The sequence below is a fragment of the Podarcis cretensis genome (assembly GCF_951804945.1).
Source record: "Podarcis cretensis genome assembly, chromosome: 1".
Classification (NCBI taxonomy): Eukaryota; Metazoa; Chordata; class Lepidosauria; order Squamata; family Lacertidae; genus Podarcis; species Podarcis cretensis.
In genome coordinates this window covers 58,829,739-58,856,495 of record NC_137170.1, presented here as the reverse complement: position 1 = coordinate 58,856,495, position 26,757 = coordinate 58,829,739, and the positions used below count along the sequence as shown (strand labels likewise).

At 41.7% G+C, this 26,757-nt stretch overlaps 1 protein-coding gene across 1 annotated transcript in view; it reads left to right on the top strand.

Annotated features, from left to right (window-relative positions):
- Positions 1 to 22,248, top strand: part of EHF (ETS homologous factor) — a 52,241-nt gene extending 29,993 nt beyond the window's left edge. The window contains exons 3-9 of the mRNA XM_079952556.1: positions 2,049 to 2,294; positions 4,055 to 4,114; positions 6,565 to 6,633; positions 6,734 to 6,802; positions 14,965 to 15,027; positions 16,238 to 16,433; positions 17,214 to 22,248. Coding sequence (XP_079808682.1) covers positions 2,049 to 2,294; positions 4,055 to 4,114; positions 6,565 to 6,633; positions 6,734 to 6,802; positions 14,965 to 15,027; positions 16,238 to 16,433; positions 17,214 to 17,313 — 803 coding nt within the window. The 3' untranslated portion in view covers positions 17,314 to 22,248. The remainder of the gene's footprint in view (positions 1 to 2,048; positions 2,295 to 4,054; positions 4,115 to 6,564; positions 6,634 to 6,733; positions 6,803 to 14,964; positions 15,028 to 16,237; positions 16,434 to 17,213) is intronic.
- The last annotated feature ends 4,509 nt before the right edge of the window (positions 22,249 to 26,757 follow it).

Below are 26,757 nucleotides of genomic sequence, written 5' to 3'. Positions count from 1 at the left end.
AGATCTCTGGCTTCACCGATAGAATGCTTGTATTTAGAACAAGAACAACAGGAACAACAAAAGTGTTTCCAAATTTCCAAAGCCTTTCATGAACCCTAGAGCAGATATCTAGACTAGCTTTTCTGCACCTGCATTGGAACTGAAAACAGAGGAAAAAATTGGGTTAGAGAGACTTGGAGAGTAAAGACTCTGTAATATTGAGCCATATATGAATTTAGGATTCTATATTGCTGGGGTATTGCCTTCTCAAGGTTGGGGTGGAGGGTATACTGCTCCTTTCCTGTCATCCCTCGAGGATAGATCACAAATAATGATGGAGGAGATGGTTTCTCCATCTCATGGCCTTTAGCCTGCAGGGTGGTTCAAGGGTCTATCTTGGTGCCCATTAATATCTACATGAAACCACTGGGTGGAGTTGCCTGGAGATACAGGGTGTGGTGTCATCAGTACACTGACAACACCCTACTCTTATCTCTCCTTCCCATCTAATCCTAGGAAGGCAGTAAAAGTTGTGAATGGGTGTCTGAGGTCTATGATGAAGTGGATGACAGTAGAAAAACAAACAAACCCTAATCCAGAGAAGATGGATGTGCTGTTGACTGGAAATATGGCTGGGCCTGGAATAGGTGCACAGTCTATTGTGAATGGGGTTCGACCCACCCTGAAACTCAGATTTGCAGTAGGATGTCCTCTTGGATTTAGTGCTGCTCTGAGAGGGTGACAGCAGCCAAGAATGCTTTTTACCAGTGATAATGCCAACTGCATACTTTCTTGGATACAAACAGCCTCGTCACAGTAATTCTTGCCTAATTGCTATAGTGACATCCAGATTACTTTACTGGAATGTGGTCTACATGAGACTGCCTTTGAGGAGTCTTAAGAGTCTAAAACTGCTTTGGAACACCAAGATCTTGCCTGGGGCAGTCCTTAGTAGACATGGAGTACCAATTGTGATACAACAATGGCTTCCAGTTGGTTTCTGGGCCCAATTCAATGTTAGCTTTGACCTTGAAAGCCCTAAATGGTTTCGGTCCATAATATCTGAAGACTAGGGGCTTTTTTTGCAAGTGTACTCTGCAAAATATGTAATTGATTCAATAACATGCCTTAGTGGCGGACTTAGACTGTAGTATCCACACATAACCCCACTTTATTAGTTGTTCTGCATTGCTTCCCCAACTTTACTATACTGTTGCCATCTGGAGGGGCACTCTGGCACTATGGCACTATGGCACACACACACACCCAGGATAAAAATTAAACCATAACAGCTGTAGTATCAAAAAGATAAAGGATTTCAGCAGGATGTTACGGGACATGTACTGATTGGAAACAAAGCAGTGTGTCTGCCCCCCAAACCTGTGTAGGTGCAAACATTATTGAAAGTGAGATTGCATATAACTGCCCGTATACCACCATGAGCACATTTTTTTTTTTAAAAAAAAAAGACATCTGGCAAGGTCTCAAGGTTATCAACACCTGGAGTTTTCTCTCTCTCTCAGATGCCTTGTTCTCTCACCTTCTGTCATACAATGGGCAGTTACCTAGGACAGGGCCTTTTCATCAGTGGCACTAAGATTATGGAGCTGCCTTCCTAGGACTTACTTCACAGTGGATTTATAGTAACTAGATGGAAGCTGTTCAGAGGACCTTTGGGGACTTCTGCTTTTATTGTATTTTTACCACCTAAAAATACTTTTTTTTTTGCTGCTTTTGTTGGCTTTTGTTGCTACTTAATCAGTTATAGTATTCTTTCTTCTGCTGTTTAATTATTTGCTGCTTAATGTTTGAGTTGCATCCAAACAAATTTTACTCAAAGCAGACCCATTGAGATGAATGGAGCTAAGTAAGGCATGCCTTTTAATTTCAATGGGAGAAATGCATCTCAGCTTGCCAGATAAAATAGTGTCCCTTCTCCTCCTCTTGTGTCCTGTTTGGGGGTGGGGGGAGGCAGGAAATCTGTATATAAAATAATGCTAATGCCATTTTACCTACATTATTTGCTGACGATCAGTGATCAGGCAAATGACTCGAGTTTTTTCTTGCAGCATCAGGCAGTTTCTTTGGAACTCAGTGGCATGAGATACACCCTCAATACTGGACAAAGTATCAGGTCTGGGAATGGCTTCAGCACCTTTTGGACACCAACCAGCTCGATGCCACCTGCATTCCTTTCCAGGAGTTTGATATTGGTGGGGAACATCTGTGCAACATGAGTTTGCAAGATTTCACCCGAGCAGCTGGCACAGCTGGGCAGCTTCTTTACAGCAGCCTTCATCACCTGAAGTGGAATGGTAAATAAAGCACACTAAAGTATCAGGGATTCCAGACTGGATGTATACAATTCTGTAAATTACTTGTTCCTGCATGGCACATCATTGTTCCCTGCAGAATTTGCTTCCAGGTCTGATGAAGTAGCAGCTGTGTTTCTTGCGGCTGGATTATGACGGTACAGTTGGGGCTGTGGGTGTGAAAGATCGTACTGCACAAAACCTTTGCTTAGTGAGAAATTTTTATGTACTTTTTTAATGATGGGTTCAGTCATGTGCTGTTCTCCCATCACTCAAATTTTACTAGCACCCCTTCATTTTTTTAAGGAGAAGCTTTCTTCAGACCAGGTGTGGGGAACCTCTCTCAGTCAGAAGACTATGTGCCTGGGTGGTGGGCAGGGCTAGAGGTAAAAGTGGTCAGAACAATGTTGGTGACTTTTACCTTTATACAGTAGGCTACCATGCAGATACCAGGGCTTTTTGCACACAGCACACCTCTCCTCCTTCCCTCCATTCAGACAAGAGGCATAAGCAGAGTTCAAGAGCACAGTCCAGCCAGGCAAAAACACTCAAAGAGGATGAGGAACAGAGACAGTGATTGGTGTGTCTTGGGAGGGTGTGTGGCCTGGAAAGAGTTCCGGGGACCAGATAGAGAGGACTGGAGGGCCACATTTGACTTCCGGGCCTGAGGCCATAGCAGAGGCGCTAGCTTCTCCAGAGGATCAGGCCCCCCAATGTGATGCTGTGCAACATTATCTAAATATTGAGGGGGCCAAACTCCCTAAATTAGGGGAGCCAAAAGTGCCTCGGTCCCTAGGAGTTGGCACCTTTAGGCCCTACCATTTCCATTGCTTCCTACCTTTACGTGCTTCATTGACATCCCTCCTTAAAACTTATATGTGAACTTTAAATTCAGTGTTACAGGGATAACATTAGCTTACCACTCAGTTTCTGTATTGATATCTAGTATGCTAATGATCTGCAGGTTAAAGCATGCCCTTCATATTCCTTGAAACACCTTGGGATGATATCTGCATAACTGCAGCATTCATTGAGCCAGGCAAATTCATCCTATTTCAGGTTTACGAACCTCCAGCATCTCTTTTATATGGTAATCAGGGCAATATCAGGTCTTTAAAATAGCTGAATATCAAAACAAAGTTTGTAGCAAGGCCTTCACATAGCAAACTGAGTAGTGCTGAGAAATGAAATCTATGCCCCAGAGACCATGCTGGCAGTCTCAGAATGGCCTCTTTAGCTGTACCAAATAAATAGGGAGGTGCAAGCCAGGACGTGTGCAAAGCCAAAGAAGAGGATGGGCAGGGAAAACACTGAATGTTTCAGGTAAATATAAACTTATAACTTTGCAAAGGTTTTATATAGGCTCCCAGCCCTTGTGAATCTGAGACTTACCCATCTGTGAAAATGTATTTTCATGAATTCAAAGTGCTGCATTAGGAAATGGTTGCTGAATGGCTGAGGGCTGTTTCCCGCACAAAAACTTCACACCCACAGGTGTGTTCGATACATGCGTTTGCTTGCGATTTTGATATGTGCATGCCAAGGAGCTGGGGAGGGGGAGAGAATCCTGTGGGAACACACTGTCATGCAGAAGTTATAAAGCAAGTGACTGCTTTTCTTTCTCGTTCTGCTATAAACCAGTAACTAGTAGAGCTGTCTGATAGCATTGGTTCTTCTGGTCGAAACAGGCCAATTGGTTTGGTGGTGTGTGCTTAAAATCCTGCCCTTATGTATACTGAGCTGCCCTTTGCATTCTCTTGCAGGCCAGTGTGGAAGTGAAATGTACCCTTCACACAATGTCATTGTTAAGACAGAACAAACAGGTGGGTGATGCCAGCAATATTGATGTCCCAATCAACTGCAAACAACTCCAAATAGATATGAATTAAGATGATGTGAAGAAATAAAGACAGGCACATTTATCTGAAAAAGGACAGGGAAGCACATTTCAATGTTACCATAATAATAATAATAATAATAATAATAATAATAATAATAGTAATAATAATATGCACTAAATATAAGGGAAATGATGTGAGTCAACATTAAACATTTTAAAAGTTTCATTGATCGCAATACATGAGAGTCAAGCATGTTCTTGTATTTCTTGTTGAAGTCAATGGGACCTCTTGTGGAGGGACCACATAAAGAAGGGCCTCAAATTATGGTCACAGAGTCCGGGTCGGTTCATATGGGGAGAAGCGTTTCTTGAGGTATTGCGGTCTTGAGCCGTTGAAGGTTTTATAGGTCAAACCCAGCACTTTGAATTGGGCCTTGAAACTGATTGGCAGCCAGTACAGTCAGGCTATGGTACAATGCTACTGACATAGTATATGTTCTTATCAAGCTTAGCTTTTTTTCAGATATCTCTTTCTTTAGTAGACATGCCATGGCAGTGCTGGAAGTGTAAGTGAACATTTTGAGCTTCACCTTTAGAACTCTAGACAGGGCAAGTTCGCCCAAGTCAAAGTCCAAGGTGAGGGGAGATACCACCCTCCACCAGGCCTGAGGGCAATGGGCTAGGTTAGGGAATGCTGGCTGTGTTGAATGGCTGACACAGCTCTGTCCTTCAGTAAACTTTGTGGCTTTCCCCTTATCGACAGATTTGTCATTGACTTCAGTTGGATGTAGACTGATTGCCATATTTGGCATTCCTTCAGTTCAGCTGTATGTGATTACCAATGGTGGCTGATGCCAATTGGGACTGTGTCCCTCCCCACCAAAAAAACCCAATTTAAATTAAACTAAAGTGAAGAAATAAAAAGGAAACAAAAAGTGCACACAAAGTACAAACCCCCCTGTAATTCCGTACCTAATTGTCGAGCACGCAGGCATATGAGATGAAATTATCATTCTGATACATATACGTTTATTTATAACTGACTATATTTTTCAATACATTCCATTCCCAATGTCATTTTATTTATTCATAGACAATCTATGGCTATGAGCAATCTGCTCGCATGTTGCAAGAGTTGCCATATTTTCTATCCATTGATTAAAGGGGACTGGTTGAGTGGAATGCAAGCAGACATTGGTGGAGACAAAACGAATGACTGGCAGAGCCAAGTCATTGAAGTCTTGTCCCCATCCTTCCTAGTCTTGTCCCCAGACAGGCAGTGCCATCCATTGGACTAGCTCCATTCACTCTAATGGACAAACCTCCACTGATGATGACTCTTTTTAACTTTCTGTAAAGGAAACAAACCGAAGTAGAATGCTACTGGAGATATTCTGATACCGTGCAGAACTGCAAAAATAAAAATTCTTCCAAGCCCCTCTTGGGCGAGGCTTGTTTTTAGAGCAAACAATGGGTAGATCAGGTGTCTAAACAACAAGAGGGTGTGTGCTATTTGAAGGACATAGGTTTGGGATGCCCAAACACGTAGCTGGTAAGTAGAAGATCGGCTAAATTCCTGTGTCATAATTCTTAACCTAGCCAAGAACAATGACTTAGTAAGTGATTCATTTTCAGCTGTAATCACATTCATTGCTTTAAAAGACAAACCGATCCCCAAAATCACCTTGTATTTTGAAATACAAACAAAAACAAACTTAACAGCTCCAAATAAGTAACATGTGTTTGTACAGATTGATGATACTTTTGTAACAATACCACGCTAGTATCATGCTTGTTACCCGTGTGCTACGGCTCAAAAGGAAATTTTGGAAGGTTTTTGAAACCTTTGTGTTTTTCTCTGTTGCAACAATACATTTTGCTTCTTGCGGTTTGTTGTAAGGGTGCCAGGTCAAGACTTTAGAACTTCAGGGTAACTTCAGGCTCAGTTTCAAATGTAGAACATGTGCAGAATTCTGCAGCTACAATCTCTCTTTCCTTGTCAAATCACTATGAAACCACTGGGCCATATAAAATGCACTGGGAATGAATTTAAGCAAGAAAGGTTTGAGCAGGGCCATCCCTATCCTCTTGCCAAAGCAGCTGTTGTCACACTGGTGGGGGGAAAAGCATCCTCATGGGACCAGATCTGGCTGAAGGAACAGCGACCTGGACCTGGGTGTAGGAGTTATGATGATTTGCCAAGGAGAGCTAAAGTTCCTTATCTGCAAAGAAAGATCATGACACATGGAAGGCAGAATGCCTCACTCTAAACATCTAGACTACTCAGTTTGCCCCACTACTTTTTTAAAAAAGAAGTGAGACATTCAAATGCTTAAGTTTGTCTGGATTGGTGCTGTGTGTCCAGAATATGGAGCATTTAAAAAGTTGCTTTATCAACATTGACTCTTGTTTCTTTTTGTTTGCTTGTTTAAGATCCGTCTTTAATGGCGTCATGGAAAGAAGAGAACTATTTCTATGATAGTGGATATGGTGGCACAGTAGGTAACTAACCCAACAACCTATAAAGCATTTTCAAATGGTTCTGGGATACTCTTTTAATAAGACATTACATCATTGTCACTCTTTCATTTTGAATCCTTAGAATTAGTGGACAGCAAAGCGTACTGTCGAGCACAGATTGCAATCAACGCTACTAGTCACCAGCCTACTGGTAAGCATATTTAACATCTTATGATTTACAGTGGTACCTCGGGTTACATACACTTCAGGGTACATATGCTTCAGGTTACATATTCCGCTAACCCAGAAATAGTACCATGGGTTAAGAACTTTGCTTCAGGATGAGACAGAAATCGTGCTCCGGCGGCATGGCAGCAGCAGGAGGCCCCATTAGCTAAAGTGGTGCTTCAGGTTAAGAACAGTTTCAGGTTAAGAATGGACCTCCGGAACGAATTAAGTACTTAACCTGAGGTACCACTGTAGTTCAGATGCTTCAAAACCTGGGCAGAGTCAGACGGCCACCTCATGATATCTGATTTCTCCAAAACTGGAATGAATATAAACATTGTGTTGCATATGCATGGTTTGTTGCCAGTTTTGTGCATGGTTCAGTATGTATATAGACTTCAGAAAAACACGGATTGGTCTGTGATCTGAAAATTAGAATGAGAGTGGCTGTCTCTGTCTTGATTCTTCCTTACTACATTACACTTTGAGTTGGTCAGAAATAGAAGACTATGAGCTGAATCACACCTGCACATTCATCACAAGTGATTTATTTATTTACTGTTCCATCCCCCTCCTTCTTCCTGCAAGGAGTTCAAGGTGGCATACATGGTTTTACCCTTTTCCATGTTATCCTCAGCCAACCTTGTGAGGTAGGCTAGGCAGAGATACGGTGACTGGTCAAGGTCAACTAGTAGATGACTTAGGATTTGAACTTGTCTTGCCCTTGTCAAAGCCCAGCACTTAACCACTACGGCACAGTGTGCCCATGCTGTGGAATTTGCAGTGCTTAATGGCTTCCTTTCTTGCAGTTGTTAAGGCACAGGAGCTCTGCCAGCAGAAAAAGATGGCCGTCCTATTTTCAAATAGGCTATTAACAATGGCAGAAAAAAATGCATTTGAGTGTTCAATGTCATTTTGATCTACAGCAGCTGTGCAACCTGATTTATCTTGGTGCACACACTTCAAACAAGTGAGCTCAGCAATTGATCACTCTTTCCCTTTTGCTGTCCACCCATTCTCATTAAAAATGGCTGCTAGCTCTTCACATCTTTCCTGACAGTGATGAGGTTCAGTCAAGCTCCCTGTTGTGGTGTGTTTATCCACTTCCTTGTTGGGCCTAGAGAGGTAGGATGGCATGCCAAGGGCACAGCGCTGTAAAAACCAAAGTTGCATATTCTGAAAAAAAACACTGATGTGGCTTTTTTCCTGAATCATATGCAATTATTGTGAGCACAATTCAAAGTGTTGGTGCTGACCTTTAAAGCCTTAAATAGCCTCAGCCCAGTATAGCTGAAGGAGCGTCTCCTCCCCCATCGTTCAGCCTGGACACTGAGGTCCTCCTCTGAGGGTCTTCTTCTGGTTCCCTCACTGCAAGAAGTGAGGTTACAGGGAACCAGGCAGAGGGCCTTCTTGGAAGTAGTGCCCTCCCCGTGGATCACCCTCTCTTCAGATGTGAAGGAAATAAACAACTATCTGAGTTTCAGAAGACATCTGAAGGCACAAGCAGAAAATATAAAAATAAGATAAATAAAAGAGAGGGACACCCACAATATGTCTAGAAATAGGGTCAGTGCCAAGTAATCAGGGTATATGCTAGCAATCCTGCCCACAAGCTGGTCATACACAAGAGGCAGCCAATGACCTCTCAGTGATGGAGACACACCCCAGCACACAATCCACACCCTCACCCACACCAAGCAAGATGAAGCCACAACAACACCAGTCCACAAGGCCCAGATGTACAACCAGTCCTCAGGCAGGGATTATAATATCTTTATCCAGCCACTCTTTTAGGAGCATAACACATGCTCAAGAGATGGAAGATGTGATATGCAGCAAAGTGCCCAATTGTGTCCTGGGAAACTCACACACCCCTCCCTGGGACAAGAGTTTCAGACCCACCCAGAGAGGAAAAGAGCCTTTTGCCAATTGGCCAAGGGGAAGGACAAAGAGATGCAATAAGGAGCTTCACAAACATACGCTGACTTCAGTACCTTCCAGTGTCTCACTGTATAGGTTGGGAAGCAGGTGAGGAGAGTCTGAGGCCCATCAGAGGATGGGGAAATATGCCCCAATAACTGTTTGCATGCCTGGAAAAACAAAGCAGTTGCATTAGGAGTGAAGGATGGAGGGAACTTCTGATACTTCAACCCACACTGCAGACACTACTAAGCAGCAATAAGCAGCAATAAGACAAATCACAGAGCATTTGTCTTCCCTGCACCTGATTTCAACAGTCAGTCCTCAGCGCCAGGAGCACAGAGGTTGCAAGAAGACTCTTAGGTGGGAAGAACACCTACTGTTTTCCATTCTTGAGTTCTTTGGCTCAAACCCAGAGTGCACTCTCGTAAAAGGAAAAGGAGAGTCCCTCCCACATTGAGGCACATTGAGCCAACAAACTGAGGAGCAAATAGCCTCGTTCCTCCATGTTCCAAGCAACCCCTTTTGCCTACCACTCCTTCTGGTAGGTAAATACAGCCCCATGCCACACACGGTATGAGTTATGATCTCCCCATGGCAGTTCGCTATAATTAGGTATTGAGTCCTCTGTTCAGGCCATTGATGTGGGCACAGCTATTTTTGAATCCCTGCCCTTTTCGACTGAAGTCAACGGGGGACGGGGGTAATTTCCTGCCCCAGGTCTGGAGCTAGTATAAATTTGTGCTGCCAACGAATCTATGGGCATCGATTGAAGAGGTATAGGATCTGGAGCAAGGGTGCTTTCTCCCTTGTGCTGTGCACAAACTTCATGCAACTCTACCCTTGTTTTAGCTGTATTACAGGCATCTCTTCAACCACAGAGCAGCTCTGCCAACCAGGATATTCTGCAGGAAGGAATCACAGGCATTCCACTGGTGCAGAGGTTTTCAACCTTTTTGGGTCTACAGCTCCCTTGACCAACTACATTCTTGGGGCTCAGGAGCCCTGTTATATCACCCCTTGCCTACAGAGCCAACAGCCCCTCACCACTTTTTGAACACCCTCCCATGTGGAGTGTTCCCTCATCCTCCTCTCCCCACTCCTTGGGAGTCCTCCGGGCAGCTACTGGTCTCTGAGCTGCCCACCCTGCTCCAAAGAGACGTTTCTCCACACACTGCCCCACAGGGGCCTGGGAAGCACCCCCTGGCTAGCCCCAGAGGCACCATTCACCTGGAGAGCTTGTAGGCAGGGCTGCTGTAAGAAACAGCCATGCAAGTCTTTGGGAAGCAGAGATGTGAGAGACTATCAGAGGAGGGAGGGAGGGAGGGAGGGAGGGAGGGAAGGAAGGAAGGAAGGAAGGAAGGAAGGAAGGAAGGAAGGAAGGAAAGAGGGACAGAGGCCAGTGTTGCCCATGGCACCCTGACCATCATTCAAGGCACCCCAGGATGCCATGGCAAACTGGTTGAAAACCACTGCACTGGTGTTTCTGTCATGATGGCAACATAGCTGCCATTCTGCTGGCACAGCAGGGCTTCTACCGGATCCAAAAGCCTCTTTAGCGAGCAGAACTCCAGTACAGGATTGTGCCCTAATTTCAATAGAATAAAATAACTAGATAATTCAAGAGTAGTGAGGATTTCTTTTCCCTAGGAGAGTAAATTTAAATTCCTTGGAGTCTCATTCTCAGGGCAAAATTCCCAATGGAATTTGGTTTTAAGGCTGGTATGCTTCCATAAAGGCAGGACTGTCAAGCCTTAATTAGATTTTGGGACTTTCCCACAAGCTCAGCAAATCGTACAAGAGGATGGTGTTCTCTGAACTTGACAATGCAGAAGGAAGCACAAATGTAATTAGCTGGTTTTCAGCTGTGGGTACAGATTTCCAGCAGAACCTAATGGAAGGCCATTTTCCTGGAGTGCTTATCAGTGTTGCAACAAAAAAAACGTTTGGACAAGTTTGTACAGAAAGCCTGGCAGTTACTGTAAGTCATCTGCACATGCAAATAGCTAATTCCCATTGGTGACTGTTTATACATGTGTGTAGGTAGAAGAACACGTGTGGGCTTTAAGCTTCTCTGGCACTGATCTCCTGCAATGCAGACACAACACAGGTTCCTGGCACTCGGTGATGTGCCACTGATAAATGGAAACAGATTGCCACTAGCAGATTAGGCAGGCAAGCCTTCAGCTTCTTTGGCTTGTTTTAAAGTAGTGAGTGTTCAGCATACTAAGTGTGCTAAGTGATGAACAGAGAGAATTTCTACCTTTCATTACTCTGGAATTTCTAGTGCTCAGAAATCTGATTTCCCTCCCTCCTCCCTCCGGCATACTGTTGCATCAGTAAGGGGAAGGCGGACTTGTCCATGTCCTAACAACATTGTCTCTTATGCCCCTGAGACCTGTTGATTGTCCCACTTCCTGAAAAATAGGGATGGCTGAATCTGTCAATTTTGCTTTCTCTATTTCCAAGTTTGTTCTTCACATTTCCACATCAAATTCTTTTAACTGATTTTTTTTTTTTACTGTGGATTTTTCTTATTAAAAACATTTTTGTATGAGGTTTTGACTAATATACAGTTTTGCAAAGTGATTGCCTCTCTTTGTATGTTCTTTTCACTAGTATAGGCACTTCCATGCATGCTTTGCCCTAGTGTATTCATTTTTGTACACATTAGTTGGCTGGGAAACTGCATTGCAAAATTCGGGGACAATGCAAATTTCAAAGGGTGGTTGTGTTTCAGTCCGTGTATTGTTTCAGAAATTGCAGAAATTGCAAATGAGGTTGGTCCGCCTGTAACTAAACCGAATTTCTCCCCCATGCATACTCAGAAACACACCATTATGTGCTCAGGTTGGTTGAGCTCAGTGCTTTTCTTTTAGGAAAAAAGGTGCCAGTACTGTGTACCCTTGAGTACCTCCAGAAAAAGCACTAGTGAACTAAAGGGAAAAGTTGCCTTGTCCTCAGCTGAGGCTGAGTAGCTGGGAGGCAAGTGTGAAATGGTAGAGTTTGAGATAGAGGGTATCGAGCCAGGCAGTGTCTAGAAGACCACATATGTGAAAGGTTGGTGTCTGGAGTTGACTGCCTTTGGATAGATGGCAGAAGGAGGACAGCACATTGGGGTGGTATTTTGAAGTGTCAGAGTCTTGGAGACTTTGCTCTGCTGGGGACGGCAAGAGAGACAGCAGCTAGAACATATTATTGTTCTTGATACTATATTGAATACATAATTTCCATATTTAACGTTGTATATTTGTTGTTTTGTTGTGTGAGTTGCTTTGAGTGTTGTTTTAACTATATTAAATCTAATCTAATATAGGCTGCATTCACACAGCACTTTCTTCTATTTCCCCAGGGTTTTCCTAACTGTGAATTTCTGAATTATATTTGAGCTAACAAATGAAGTAAAAGCCACTTTCATAAATCTAGTGGAATGTAGTGGGAGATTAGCACTCATTTTTGTGTTAATTCCTTCTGAGGAAAAAATCTAATTGCAGCTCCATTAACCCAGAAAACTACAGGGGTAAAATGCTGAAATTTGGGGTGCTGTACTCGCATACAGTTCCTGCTGTCTTTATGGAGGAATGATGGGGAAACAGAAACGCACATTTTTTGAAAAGATGAGGGAGTAGCAATGCTGTCCAATGTCCACTAGTATGAATGAAATTTAGTTTAGCATGCCAGTATATCAGTCAAGAAGCCACAGTTCCATAATGCAACAGGTACCACAGTGCGAAAGGCACATTAGAAAAACAGGACAGAAGAGCTGACATTATAATCAGGAAAACTAATATAATATTTTCCATCCACCCCTGCTATTTCACCACTACCCACACTTTGCATTAGATCAGTTACCAGAAAATAACGAAGGAGGAAGTCTTTAATATAATTTCTGGAAAATAATGGGCTTACAGAGGATACAACAAAGGGTGTGGCAGGCCTAGCATTAGTGTGTCATTTAATTTCAGTTTGGTCTGAGATAAGTTTTCCTCCCTCCCGCGCAATATTAGAACTTGGGGTTATTCCTCAATCAAGTTGACTGGCAGTGGGTTCAAGTGTGAGAAACAGAAGTATTGCTTCACCCAGTGTGTCCTCAACTTCTGGAGTTCACTGATGTGGTGATAACCATAAATTTCAAAAGGTGCGCGCACGCACACACACACATATCTGAGACTTGTTTGTTTAGTACGAAGGTCTGGAGAGGTTTACAGAATTTCTCGGGGTCAGGAACCAATAATGCTAGGCCTGCGAGTGGAAGACTTTGCATGAGCATGCCTGGCACCAGCAGTCAGTCAAGCATTAGCCAAGGGCCCCAGTGATCAAAAGGGCCCTTCAGTGGCCTGACCTGGCTGTGCCATCTTATTGCCCTCATTGCTTGCCCCTGGGGTATCTGTTTTTGCCTTGGGCAGGTAGCACTATTGCTTTTGAACAGGAGCCAACCTTGGTTCTTATCTGTGGTAGCTGCCTGCCATTTTAATTTACCTCAGATGCAATGACTCAGCCTTTAGATCCAGGGCCAATGTGTTTTGGGTCAATTAAAATGGTAGGCGGCTACTATGGACAGAAGCCAAATGAACCTACCCTATTCTTTTGATTGTATTAGTTTTAAACTGATTTTAATATTGTCTTTATAAAATGTATGTAACCTGCCCTGGGGCCTTGGGGTGAAGGGTAGGTAAGAAATCAAATTAACCTGCACCATTATGCTAAAATGCTGTCTGGATACCCAGCAAGGAAAGCAGTAATTGCTGCTGCAGAAAAAAAGTCAAGTTGTATAGTGTGTGTGTGTGTGTGTGTGTGTGTGTGTGTGTGTTGCCAAGCAGGGGAGGGGGCATCATGGTGAGGACCCTCTGAAATTTGCTGCTGTCCTAGAGTATGAGTCTACCTGTCCCCCTACCCACTTTAGCCCTTGCTGAACACCTGAGGAGGTGAATATCCAACAAAGGAAGCCTAACATTGTCTATATGTTTTTCCCTCGCTGTCTTGGTGCTAATCATTATCATTTCTGCACCCTTCCACCTCTGCTAATTCAGCTTTCAAAAGGCAAAGGGTTCAAAGAAAGGGACTGGGAAGGACAGGAAGATTGTGCCTCTTTAATGAATTACTAGTTATTTTATGCTCCTTTCTGGTGTTCAAGCAAGGCACCTGGCTCCTGTTCTGAATGCCCCAGCTACTTCTTCACTTGACTACTATAATACACTGTCCATTAAACTGTTATAAAATGCAGCTTGGAAACTTCAAAATGCAGCAGTTCTGCTTTTAGCTGGAACCAAATAGCAAGCTCACATAGATCTTGTGTGACCTTTACTAGCTGCCAATTTGTTCCTGGGCTCAATCCAAGTTGTTGGTTTTGACCTTTAAAGCCCAAAATGGTCTGAGCCTGGGTTAATCTGGGAGTTTCTCTCTCCATAGATTAGTTAGAGAATTATATGTTAGATGGGGAATTGTGGTACTTTACATATTATTGAATTCCATCTCTCGCCAGCCACTGTTAGCTGAGCCCGTGGCCAAGGATGATGAGAGCTGTAGTCCAGTAATATCTCCTGGAAGGCCACAGTTTCTTCATCCCTGACTTGGATCATCTGGATAATTTTTCCCCTTGTTGCGGCACTAATATGCATTTTAATTTGCCCCCCTCCTCCCAGTGTTTAAAAAATAACCAGTGACAAGGGCCACAGACTGAGGATTGTAACTGAAAGAAATGTAATAGTTTATTGATACACTTGTGTTTATTGATAGGGAGAGGAATATTAAATAAATAATATTATGAACTTAAATAATTGCATAACAAACAAAAAGGAAAAGTCAATCAAGGCAGGACAATGTAATAGACAACACAAGGCAATGTAAATAAACAATAATAAAGACAGATGACGGCTTGGATTGTGAAAATTCCGCTCGGTGAAATTCATTGGACCTATTTAATGGATGCATTTAAGGACTTTGGGAAAACATTTTTGTTCTTTGAGCCTTTTGTGATTTTGGAAAGTGATAATTTTATTAGGTTTCTGCTGCTTTATTTTCAAACAGATTTGAAGGTTTGGCACTGAATGAAAATGTACTTTTATGTTATGTTTCTTCATCTTGCAAGCTACTTTGAGAACAGAATATAAACAATACATTTTTGTGTAGATAAGGCTTATCATGTGATTGTTTCTAGAAACAGGGTCATGAGTGTGTGTGCCAGAACAGGTGGAAGAACTGACCTACCCCCCTTTTCTGTTACAGAAGATGCTTCAGGGCTGAAAAAAACACAAGACCACCTTCCAAAATCTCACAGCAAGAAACACAGTAAGTTAGCTACTACAGAACTATTGCCTGGTAAGGTGGGGCTGAGCAAATATTTACTGACATAACAGATAGTGAAGAGAACCAGAGCCAACAGAAAAGGAATTGCACACAAAATGCCCACTGTAAACCTCATTAGAATTTAAATGTCTGAGAAAAAACCTGAAGATCCTACTCTATTATACTCTTTTAAGCATTATCTCCTAGGGATAAATGGCAACATGATAGCCTTGGCTATGAACATCTCCTTCACCTTCACTGTCCAGTCAAAGTAAGGAATGTACTTTAAGAAATTTGTTTGAATGTTGTAGCTTGCCAGCTATGCAACTTTAACCTTCTCCCACTGTATCTGGAGATGAGTTAGGTGGTTAGACAACTACAATGCTCAAAAAAGCACACAACTGCTCTTTTTATCTGTTCCTATTCCCATGAGGATGACCATTCAGAGTCTGGTACTAATTTGGGAGTTCTTCTCAGAATGTCCCATTTGAACTGGGCTCAGTTGCATATTTTCCCTTCATTCAAAGCAGACAAGAGTACAGGAAATAACACTGAACGTAACTGATTTGCAGAAAAGACTCTACGATCTGAAATTAGAGACAAAAACAAAAATGAGTTAGGTATTTGTCCTTAGTGAGAACCTCAGTACTACAAATAAACTTGTAGGAGATGGCTTGTTAGCCAAGATGTCATTCTTTCATAGAAATGTAAACTTTGTAGTGGTAGGCATGGATTGAATCTTTCATTGCTTAAACATTTGCCATTGGTGGGGATGGAGGAGATAAACTGCATGTTGTTCTCTTCTGCTTTTCAAACTGTCCTCAGCTAAACAGTTAGTGGGGGGTGTTTCAGGGAAATGTGGCTTGGTTGAGAAAGATCGAGCACTCTCTTTCCTCTTGTCAATTATCCACTGCAAATTGCTTCCCTCTAAGTATGCTTTCAGAGGCAGAAGGAAGAGCCTTTGGGCTTCTTTATACACAGCTGCAGTGTAGCATGTCTTTTGCCTGACACCAAATGATGCTTCCTGTGGTCAGAAAATTTTCTAACTCTCCTAGATCGATATGCTTGTCTAAGGACAATATACCATCTAATTTTTCACCTGTTCAGAGATAAGGGATGACCTCCTATTAGGAACTGGGGGGGGGGGAAGGATTATCCCCATGTAGTAGTTGTTGCTGTGGATAACTTTTCATTGTATTTCATTTTATTTTAGCTCCTCGAGGGACTCACTTGTGGGAATTTATCCGAGACATTCTCCTGCATCCGGAGAAGAATCCAGGCTTGATAAAATGGGAGGACCGGTCTGAAGGCATCTTCAGATTCTTAAAATCTGAGGCAGTAGCTCAGCTGTGGGGAAAGAAGAAAAACAATAGCAGCATGACTTATGAGAAACTCAGCCGTGCCATGAGGTAGGTTTACAAGAAGGGAGAAAGTTTGGGCACAGAGTAACTGTGCTTAGTTTGGAATCCTACGGTGTGATCAATGCAGGAGAGTTGAGCACATGGCCCTCCTATATTTTGTCCAAGGCCCATTGGCCCAGTAAGACCAATGGTCCTAGATTTTGGTAGTTATAAGCCAACATTTGGAGGGCACTGCTTCCTCATCCTTGATATAGGAGTTCCAATGAAATATAAGTAACCACACCGACTGATATTTGAAAAACTATGATGCATGATATTGCAAAATGTTGCATGTAGCCTTTTATTGGCCTAGTGGCTATCACAGAGAATTGTCACAATTCCAACCAAGTTAGGAATACTTAAATCTCTGTGAGTTAATTGGTTTCATTGATTTAAAGTATGCCTAATTTCATATTGATTTCATATTGAGCTATGTTACTTTGAGCCTCTGTGTTCAGTAGACTAATGAGTCAATATTTGTTGGGGCAGGGAGATTACACTTGCCTGTTCCTGCTCTGACCTTCACCGGAAAGTGGGTGGTGGGTCTGCCACAGTAGCTTGTGGATGGAGTTTGGGGTTTCTAGACCCTGTTGCACTCCTGATCACATCATGCAGTGGGTTCTGAATACCCTATGAATCAGCCTTCAAATAAGCTCACCTATTTTCTGTTTGGGGAAGAGGAATAACTTAATTTGCCAAATCCAATTTTAATTTGAATTCAGGGGGAAATTCACCAACCATTCATTAGACAGTTCTGATATATCCAACTTCATTGCTCCTTTTTAACAGATACTATTACAAAAGAGAAATTCTCGAACGTGTAGATGGTCGGAGACTAGTATATAAATTTGGAAAGAATGCCCGTGGTTGGAGAGAAAATGAGAACTAAGGATCCACTTTAAAAACAACTGTACAAATTTTCACCACCAGGAACTTGTCATGGATGTAAATATTTCAGAGACTATTTTCTTCTATTTATGTACAAAAAATTGAGGGAGGACGGGCAGAAATCTACTTCTAATGGGAAGAAGGAACACTATGGTTTATTGATGTTGAAGTTATTTTATTTGACATATGTCCTTCTATGGGGAAAGATGTACACAGTTTTCTGTGACCTATGATATAATGCTGTGTGGTTGTGTTTGGGGATGTGTTTTCCTTTCTTGTGAAGACTTTAAAAAATGTATTCCAAGAGAAATGTGATTTATAACAATACTGTGAGAGAAGAATGTACTAAGATGAACTCACAGGGCATTACTTTTTACTTCAGAGCCTGAAAATAAGGACTATTGCTTTCTGCATGTAAGAGAAATTAGGATGCATCTATATATTGCCCTTCCCCAACCTGGAGCCTTCCAGATATTGTGGCAAATGGTCAGTAACAAGGGGAGTTGTAGACTAAAACATCTGGAAGGTGTGAGGTTATGAAAGGTTGATCTATATCCTTTATCACAGTGCCAGGATCATATGAGAAGATCTGGCCACTCAAATCTTGTGTCTGTTTTACAGGTAGCTGAGTAAAACTGTGGAATATGATGACTGTGGGATATTATTTCTGTAGTCAATGTGCCCTTGCCCTGTCTTGGTCTCCGTTCTTGACCCTCAATTTAAGAGATGGATTCATGTTCCTGGATGAAAGACTATTTGTTCAAATAACTGTCCTGGAACATGAGAATCCATGATCTCAGTAAAAGGGTATTCTTTTGTTCTGTGAACCACCCTGAGGCCTCTGGGTATAGGGTGGTATATAAACTCAATTATTATTATTAATAATAATTTTGTATTTTTTTTAGTGGAATTTGATTACCAGTTTTATGAATGCTTAGCTAGCTTATTTAAAAAAACCAAAAAACTCATGGTGACAGCCTTCCCCAACCTGGTACAAGTTGTTGAAATGCAACTCCCATCACTCCTGCCAATTGACTATGCTGGCAGGGGCTGATGGGAGTTGGAGTCCAACAATACCTGGACAGCACCACATTGAAGAAGTGGTTGGCTGTTAACTTGAGACACGCTTGAGTATCTTAGGCAATCACTGTGCCAAAATCTCTGTGAAAAAGTCAACTTTTTGGTCAGATGTAATCCTCATACAGAGAAGGGCTGTAGTTCTGTGGGGGAGCACATTCTTTCCATGCAAACAATCTTAGGTTCAATTTCCAGAATCTTCCAGTAGGGTTGAGAGCCTCCTGCCTGAAGCCTTGGTGGTGCCAGTCATTGTAGACAATACTGAGCCAAATGGTCTGACTCTGTATATAGTACCTTCTTATGTTTCGACTTAATATGGGTTTAATTCCTGCTCAGATGTAAGAGTAAGAGCAGGATAGAAATGTAACCATATACAAATATATATATATATCAAAATCTAACAATGGTCTGATGGAGATTTGGGGCCTGCTAAATGTTTCTGAACTCTGGCAGTCACAGCCAGCATGGCTAATTGCCAGAGATTGCGGAACTTGTGGTATGGCAAAATCTGGAAGGGGCAAGATTATCTACTCCTTGCCTAATACAAACTGTTCATCAAGCACTCAAAAATTCTGTTTCTGGCTGCTATATATACATGTTGGCCTAGTTCTCACTCAGGTGAGATCTTGACTGCACCACATTCCATAGTTGAATTCTCCTCCATTCAAAGGCCACTCCTTCCATCTGACATCTCAAGGAGAAAACTGACATCTCAAGGAGAAGCCTAGGGTAGAACCTTACATCTTCCGCATTTTTCGCTCTATAACACGCACCCGACCATAACACGCACGTAGTTTTTAGAGGAGGAAAATCCGTAGGCATGCCACCCGTAGGCATTCCCTCCATAAGACGCACAGACATTTCCCCTTACTTTTTAGGAGGAAAAAAGTGAGTGTTATGGTGCAAAAAATACGGTAATTTCTTTTTGTAACGATTTCTTTGTTTTTCTTTTTTTATGGAAGACCATTCCGTCACATGAGCACTTACAGGCACTGTGAAATGATATGGTCTAGACACAGATTTACCCTATCAGGGGAAATTAGGCAATTGTTGCAAGTGCTTAACTTAAAAATGGTCACTTTGGGCTCATTTATATTTGCCCACATGATTTAAATCCAAACTGGAGTCTTAATTTCAAAGTTTCCTTTTAAAGTTCTTAGATGGCAGGTGATAGCTCGTTTTCTAGGTATATAATGGAAGAATAAAGCGACAGAGCACAGCACAAAACTGTCAAGGCTACTGGGGGACTTGGTCAGGTTTTTGCAGAAGCAACCAAGTCTTCTACAGCCTTAAAGGTCAATGAGTTGATTATGGCGTAAGCTTTTGTGCCTTCCTCTTTGGTCTTTGCAGAAAAACACACATAGGCATGTCAGGGAGACAACACCTTTTCCTGCTCAGTTATTGCCAAAGCTGTCACCATCAGTTATAGTTATGTGACATTTTTTACTTTACATAAGGTGGGTGGAGGCAGGTTCATCTTATTTACAAATGAAATCATAGGCCTCCAGCCGTCAAAGCAAGCCTTTTCTTCTTGTGTCTTTTTCTTGACTTAACATTTGTTCTGTCTCTGAATCAGATTCCACCACCCCAGCTTGCTTCCTATTGCCATTGTTAACTTCATGGGTCCCCGCATCTAACCAATTATCTGATCCTGCATAAATGTTAGGCAATGGGTTGGATTTGTCACTGTTGGGAATTACCAGTATGGAGTGTTTCTGAGCCAAAAGGTTATACACATTTATAGCCAATCTATAGTCCTAATGAATGAAACACACTGAATGGATAATTTTGTACTTCTAATTTATCAGTGCTTGGGAATAAAAGAATAGCACTACATGATGGCCCAGATCACAGACAAAGCTAAGCAAACTATGGCAAAGCGTTGCCCTGCTTCCCAGAGCTAAGCCATGGTTTAGCTTTGCATTACGTCTGAATTTGAGCTCATAATTTGTTTTCCCCAACAAATCATGAATGTGGGGTCGAGAACAAACCTTGGCAATATTCGTGGCTTGTTTGGAGCTTGACAAACCATGAGCCTGGGATCAGACATAATGCCAAACCCAAGCCATGCCTTAGCTTTGGGATAGCATAGCAGCAGGAGGACTTGAGGAGGAGAAAGTATCTGTACTTTCAGTCATTTATAACTAGCCTTGGGTTGGATAACGTGCAAACTGTATGTGCCTTCTTCTGTAATATGTAATATGAGAAGGTAATTAAAAGAATTTCTGTGCTACATACAAAATGGCTGACAGTTGTGATAGTATTTAATTATTGTGTTGGCTCGAATTCAAGCCCTCAGCTGGTTAAATTAGCTGTAGTCCTTTCTGGTTTCTTATTTTGTCCCACACCTTTCTTGCTTTGGAATTCTTGGAAGTAATCCACATTGACTAATGCTGCTATTTCACTGTCACATAGATCTTGTGGTAACTACTTATAATTATGCCATCATGTAAAAATACTTCTTTGATGACAATTTTACGGGAGCTAGACTGTTCCCAGCAGCTCCTCAGTTTGCAGAGATATTGTAATTAGGTGTGAACCTTTAGGACATAAGACTACATATTTGCATCGGTAAAATACAGTAGTTGTTCTCTCGTCCCAGCAATCCCTAGGAACCAAAATTCTATGAGAGGGTCTAGTGATTTATCTCAGCACCCCCTTCCCGTACTATGCAACAGAGGTGGAGAACCTGTGGCTGTCCAGATGTCGTTGGACTACAACTCCTATCATCCCTGATTATGTCCATGCTGCGTGGGCAAGTGAAGTCCAACTGCACCTGGAAAGCATAGGTTCCCTATCCCGGCTATACAGGAGTCTTTGGTAGAAACTAGCATAAAACCAGCATAAATTTGTAGTGTAGAGAAGATGAGGAACAGTTCTTCCTCTTATAATGAGCAGGAAATGCGGGAATAGTCTCTTTCTGAGTTCATAAACAACCTTCATTAGATTATTTCTCAATCCTATAATATCAATCCACGATACTGAATAATAGTATCAGATATTTCCCGCTATTGTTCAGGACTTCATTTGATTTCAGGACTCTATAGATTTGGAAACAGAAGTAACATAAGATTTACTCTGCTATAAACAGAGACAATAGATTTATTAACTGCCACAGATCTTGCCAAGCACATGCAGTCCCAGCCAAAAATGAACTTTTTACCATCTCTAACCAACAGGATGTTTATATGAATGTTTATATCATAAAGGCATTTCTGAGATTGCTGTTCTAATACGGTATGTTGGCAAGCAATGGAGTGATGATTTTTTAAAAAAACAAAACAAAAACAAAAGGTTTATATATATATATAATATTACTCTGGTAAGATTTGTATATATTTTTTATTTTAGCATATTTTTAATATGCATAAAGTTCTATATAGGATAAAGGTGTTTCTATATTTATATTGGTTGCAAGCAAATCACATGGTCAAAGAATTTGTTGTGCGATCTGTGTTGTTTGCTACCTAAACAAGCTTTCTTAGCACATATTTTTTTGTGTACAGTGCAGTCTGATTCTGTGCTTGTTTATTCACAAATAAGTTTCACCTTGTTCAGTGCTCCTCAGTACATGCACATAGGATTGTAGCCACAGTGAGCTTTTTAAAAGATACTTATTGGGAGCTGCTGAATGTCAAGTTAAATGTTGGGACATTTATATGCTTAGCATTCCAGCTTTCATGTTGCCAAATAATCTCAGTTTGTTGCTCCATCTTTGCTGTCTAAATGTTTTCCAACAGGACAATACTTTGGGTATTTTTGCTTCAAATGTCAGATTAAATACTGTCACAGAAGTGCCATAAAATGCTTAACACTGATTTCTGTTTATGAATGCTAATTAAAACAATGCTTTTCTTTGCTTCCTGTGGTTTTTTTTAAATAAATAATTTGAGTTTCCCTCATGGCAGTTGCTTGAGAAAGAAATAATATAGTCTTAATAAGGCAAGATGTGAAGTAGGAAATTAGAGTCATGGCAGTTTGAGACATCTCTGTCTTTAGAGAGTTTAGAGGGCTTCAGTTGGAATCTAACAAAACAGAATGAATAAAGATGGGCATTTATTCACAAGTGGGCAATGTCAGCATTTTGGAAGAGGAAATAAATTATCTTTTATTTTATCTGTCACATATTCCTGACAGAAATGATTCCTATGTTTCAGTTAAAAAGTTTCTTTTAAATTATGACTCATACCAATTTCTGTTCACAATCTCTCTGGGCACAGTTCAGAAAACAACATAGAAGAGTTTGGATTTGATATCCCGCCTTTCACTCCCTTTAAGGAGCCTCAAAGCGGCTAACATTCTCCTTTCCCTTCCTCCCCCACAACAAACACTCTGTGAGGTGAGTGGGGCTGAGAGACTTCAAAGAAGTGTGACTGGCCCAAGGTCACCCAGCAGCTGCATGTGGAGGAGCAGAGACGCGAACCCGGTTCCCCAGATTACGAGACTACCGCTCTTAACCACTACACCACACTGGCTCTCGCCTTCACTGGCAAACATTGGTCCAGCAAAATTAATAACCACATTTCTATTGACATCAGTAGACACAATGACATTCTCCCAGCTCTCAGTTCATCATATCTATTTCACATCATGTTCTCATCAGCATAACTAAATCTCATCTGTTTTAATTAGCAACACCTCTTTAATATCAGAGTCCTCTAGCATAACATATGCAATTCTTGAGACTGGTAAGATCACATCAGACCATCCAGCACTAGATGATTCACCTGTTATACTTGCCAGATTACTTTAATAGCTTTGCAATGGATATGTAAAATATTATGAAGCTTCCATGTTGAAATTACCTTCAGGCTAGAAAGCATCTGGGACTTATTTGTCTCATGCCCAGATAGACCTCTCAACAACAAGGCAAATTCTGCAAGACAAATGTATTGATGATAGATAGATGATAGATAGATAGATAGATAGATAGATAGATAGATAGATAGATGATAGATAGATAGATAGATAGATAGATAGATAGATAGATGATAGATAGATAGATACATAGATACACCAAGAGAACCTCCCCTATAATTTGTAAATATGAGCTAAGGAGAAATTGATTACTCTAACTACCTCCAGCTTCTTGATTTGAATAGGGAACAGCCATTCAGAAAAAAATAGGCAAACATTTCTGAGGATTTTGGTCAAACCTGTTTGGGCTGCTGTGAACTATCCTAGCATTCTAATGATCCACCAAACATCCAAAGCTTGCATAGTTCTTCAGAGCAACATGTGCAGAGCTAATTGTTGAGATGGGAGGACAAACAAGGAAGAACCAGGAGAGACCCTTCTGCAATTCCCACCCCATCCAAACTGCTTGCATTGGCTCAATTTTGACTACAGTCCTATGCAAGACATGAGAGAGCACGGGACTTCATTCTCAGCAAATATGCATTGCATCCCATGCTGTCCTAGAATCCCCAACACTGCTGATGCAGCCACCTCTGCTTCTTCCATATGGCTGTGCTGGCTGGAGCTTATGAGAGTTATAGTCCAGAGCACCTTGGGGCAACAGGTTGGAGGAGGCTGGCCGAATGCTACAAATGTATTTCAAGTAAGAAACATCATTGCCAACTAGTTCTTCAGAAAGATACGACAACACCACAGATAACACTGCAATGCAACAGGTTAGCCACAGCATAATCTAAATCTCCCCCATTCAAGCTGAGGTTCAGAAAAAATGGCAGGTATGGAAGTAACTGTGCTTCTGATGAGACAGTTTAGCTCAATGTGCAGGAATAGTGGCAAAAAGAATACTACCATATTCCCTGTCTTTCACAGCAAGAGCAGGGAAACATTCCTGCAGTGCAAGGAGAAGAATGCATATTGTTGGTGAAGCAGCAGCAATTGGTACAATTCCTTGCCCCAATGGATATTGTCCCATCAGTCATGTCAGATCACTGTCTTATGAGCTGTAACAGAGCAGATCTTGGATTGGCCTGTATTAGGCCTGTCTAGTATTAAGACTTACAAGATCTGGTGGTTTCATAATTATAAGGTATAAGGTTCATTATGTGGTACCTAAAGCCACTCAAGGTGCAACTTCCAGAGTCAAAGAGCAATTACAGCTATGCTGAGTTTTCAGACAGACCTGATAGAGGCAAGTGCATTTTAACTAATATGGGTAGATGTGTTGTAATAGATATCCACCTGTTGACTTCATCCTCTGTTGTTGTGTTGTTGTTTTTAAATGGCATTGTGCTCATCTTGAATGGCACATCACCACATCAATCACTCAAAGAGCTTGGATGCCAATGAAAAGAAACCACAAGGAAAATGGATAATTGCAACATCTTGCAACATCTTGGCTATGGTAGTTCAAAACAATGACTCTGCTGGCATTAGGGATGATCTAAAGTAGATGAAAAACACTGAATTTCTGTAATAGCTCTTAACCACTTTGGCAATTAAAGTTGGAAGGATTTTCTCATAGCAGAAGCAATAAGTGACTTCAAGCTACATAAACGCTATGGTAAATTCATGAAAGCAGTAAGCATGAAAAAGGACGGATTTTTCCGCTCTGTTGGTGTTGCAAAATCCACAGCCAATAGAGATAAAATGGGGCATCATAGCATCTAGAAACTGTATCTTCATGAAGAGTCAGGCAGCAGATCCCAGCCTTACTGTAGTGAAGTTCTGCTGTGGTTTTCTCTAGCCATCCTCCAAAATTAATGTGAAAAGAAAATTGTATTTGAAAATGATGGTGATGAAAAAACATGATGCAGTAACAAACAATAACTCCCAACCACACATGCACACACAGTTGAAAAGGCCTGGGAGAAGAGGGATGTTTTTGCCTCACACCTAAAGATATGTAATGACGGCACCAGGCGAGCCTCTCTGGGGAGAGCATTCCACAAGTGAGGAGCTACTACATAAAAGTGGGTTAAAGCACATTTTGGAAGAGTAAATGAAGCAGTATTTAGATGGCTTCACTTTAATACTCCTGAAAACAACTGCACAGGCAGTTTTGACTCCGGAAACATTTTGAGGTATCAATTTTAACAAATAGAATTTATTCCAACAATTCTTCCCAAGAAAACTACTTGGGACAAGGGATGTAGAAGAAAATCAATTCACTTTGCATTTATGGGTGAACTGCTGTAATCTGGACTTTCCAAAGAGCCCAAGAAGCAAAATACAGCCATCCTGCAAAATTCACACATTTCTGATGTGGCAGTTTGCCAGTCAAGGAACTCAAGTTGATCCATGTGGTTCTATCTCCATATCATTTAAGCTCCACAACAATCCTGTGTGGTAGGTTAAACTGAGAGGCAGTGACTGGACCAAGGGCAGCCAGCGATTTTCATGGCCAAGCAGGATTTTAATCCTGGTCTCCCAAGTCCTAATCTAACACTAACCACCACACCACACCAGCCATTGTCAGATACTCTCTTTGTGATTCCAGTTTTCTCAGCTCCCCCATATGATGTCCTCCTCCTTTCTTTCCTGATGTTTGTCTATGAATTAATACCTTGGAAAGATAACTAGCTTTATTAAAACAAAACAGAATGGCACCCAGGAGATTTCAGTATAACCAATTCTGAGATGCCAATTTAAATGCTAAATGCAGAGTGTCTCAAGAAGATAGCCTTTTCTGCTGAAGAAGCATTTGTTTTTGAATTTTCAATTATGCTGTGGGAAGAGGGAAAGTAGTGTAGTTCAGCACTGCTCACAAGCACCAGAGCAAGGTGTTATGAAAGCTATTTTGCTACCACCAAAAGCTTCACCTTGTGTGTTTTCCCCTGCCCACACGGCTTCATGGGATGCTACTTGTAGGGGAGGATGAAACCACTGCATGGTGGCATCATGGCACACTGTACATTTTAGAGTAACAGTTGTAGGACATGCTCTTCTACCTTCCAGATGTTTTTGAGTACAACTCTCATCTGCCCCAGCCAGTTTGGAGGCACATCTGGAAGGCACATGGTTGGCAAAGGCTATCATAGAACATGGAATAAGCTGCCTCAAAACATGCCAGACTATGGTTCATTTAGCCCAGTACTTGCACTGGCAGAGGATCTCCAGCAACTCAGGCAGAGCAGTCTTTCCCACTTGCTGTTTCCTGGCCCTTTTAATAGGAGACATGATGGATGGGACCTTCTGCCTAGAAAGCATGAGCTCTACCACTGAACTATAGTCCAGGGGAAAGGATAGAGGGCGATCGGTGGCTCCCATAACACCTACTTTTGTCCTCAAATGTTTCTAGACATATTTGATTCAACAATCATTTCCCAAATGTCTCTTGCTTCCTTCAAAGTCAATCCCTGTTCAATGGCAGTAAGCAAAGTACTGGGGTGTGGGTGTGTATGCATTTCTGTGATAAACTTCCCAACCCTTGGAAGTCTCAGAATTCAATGTG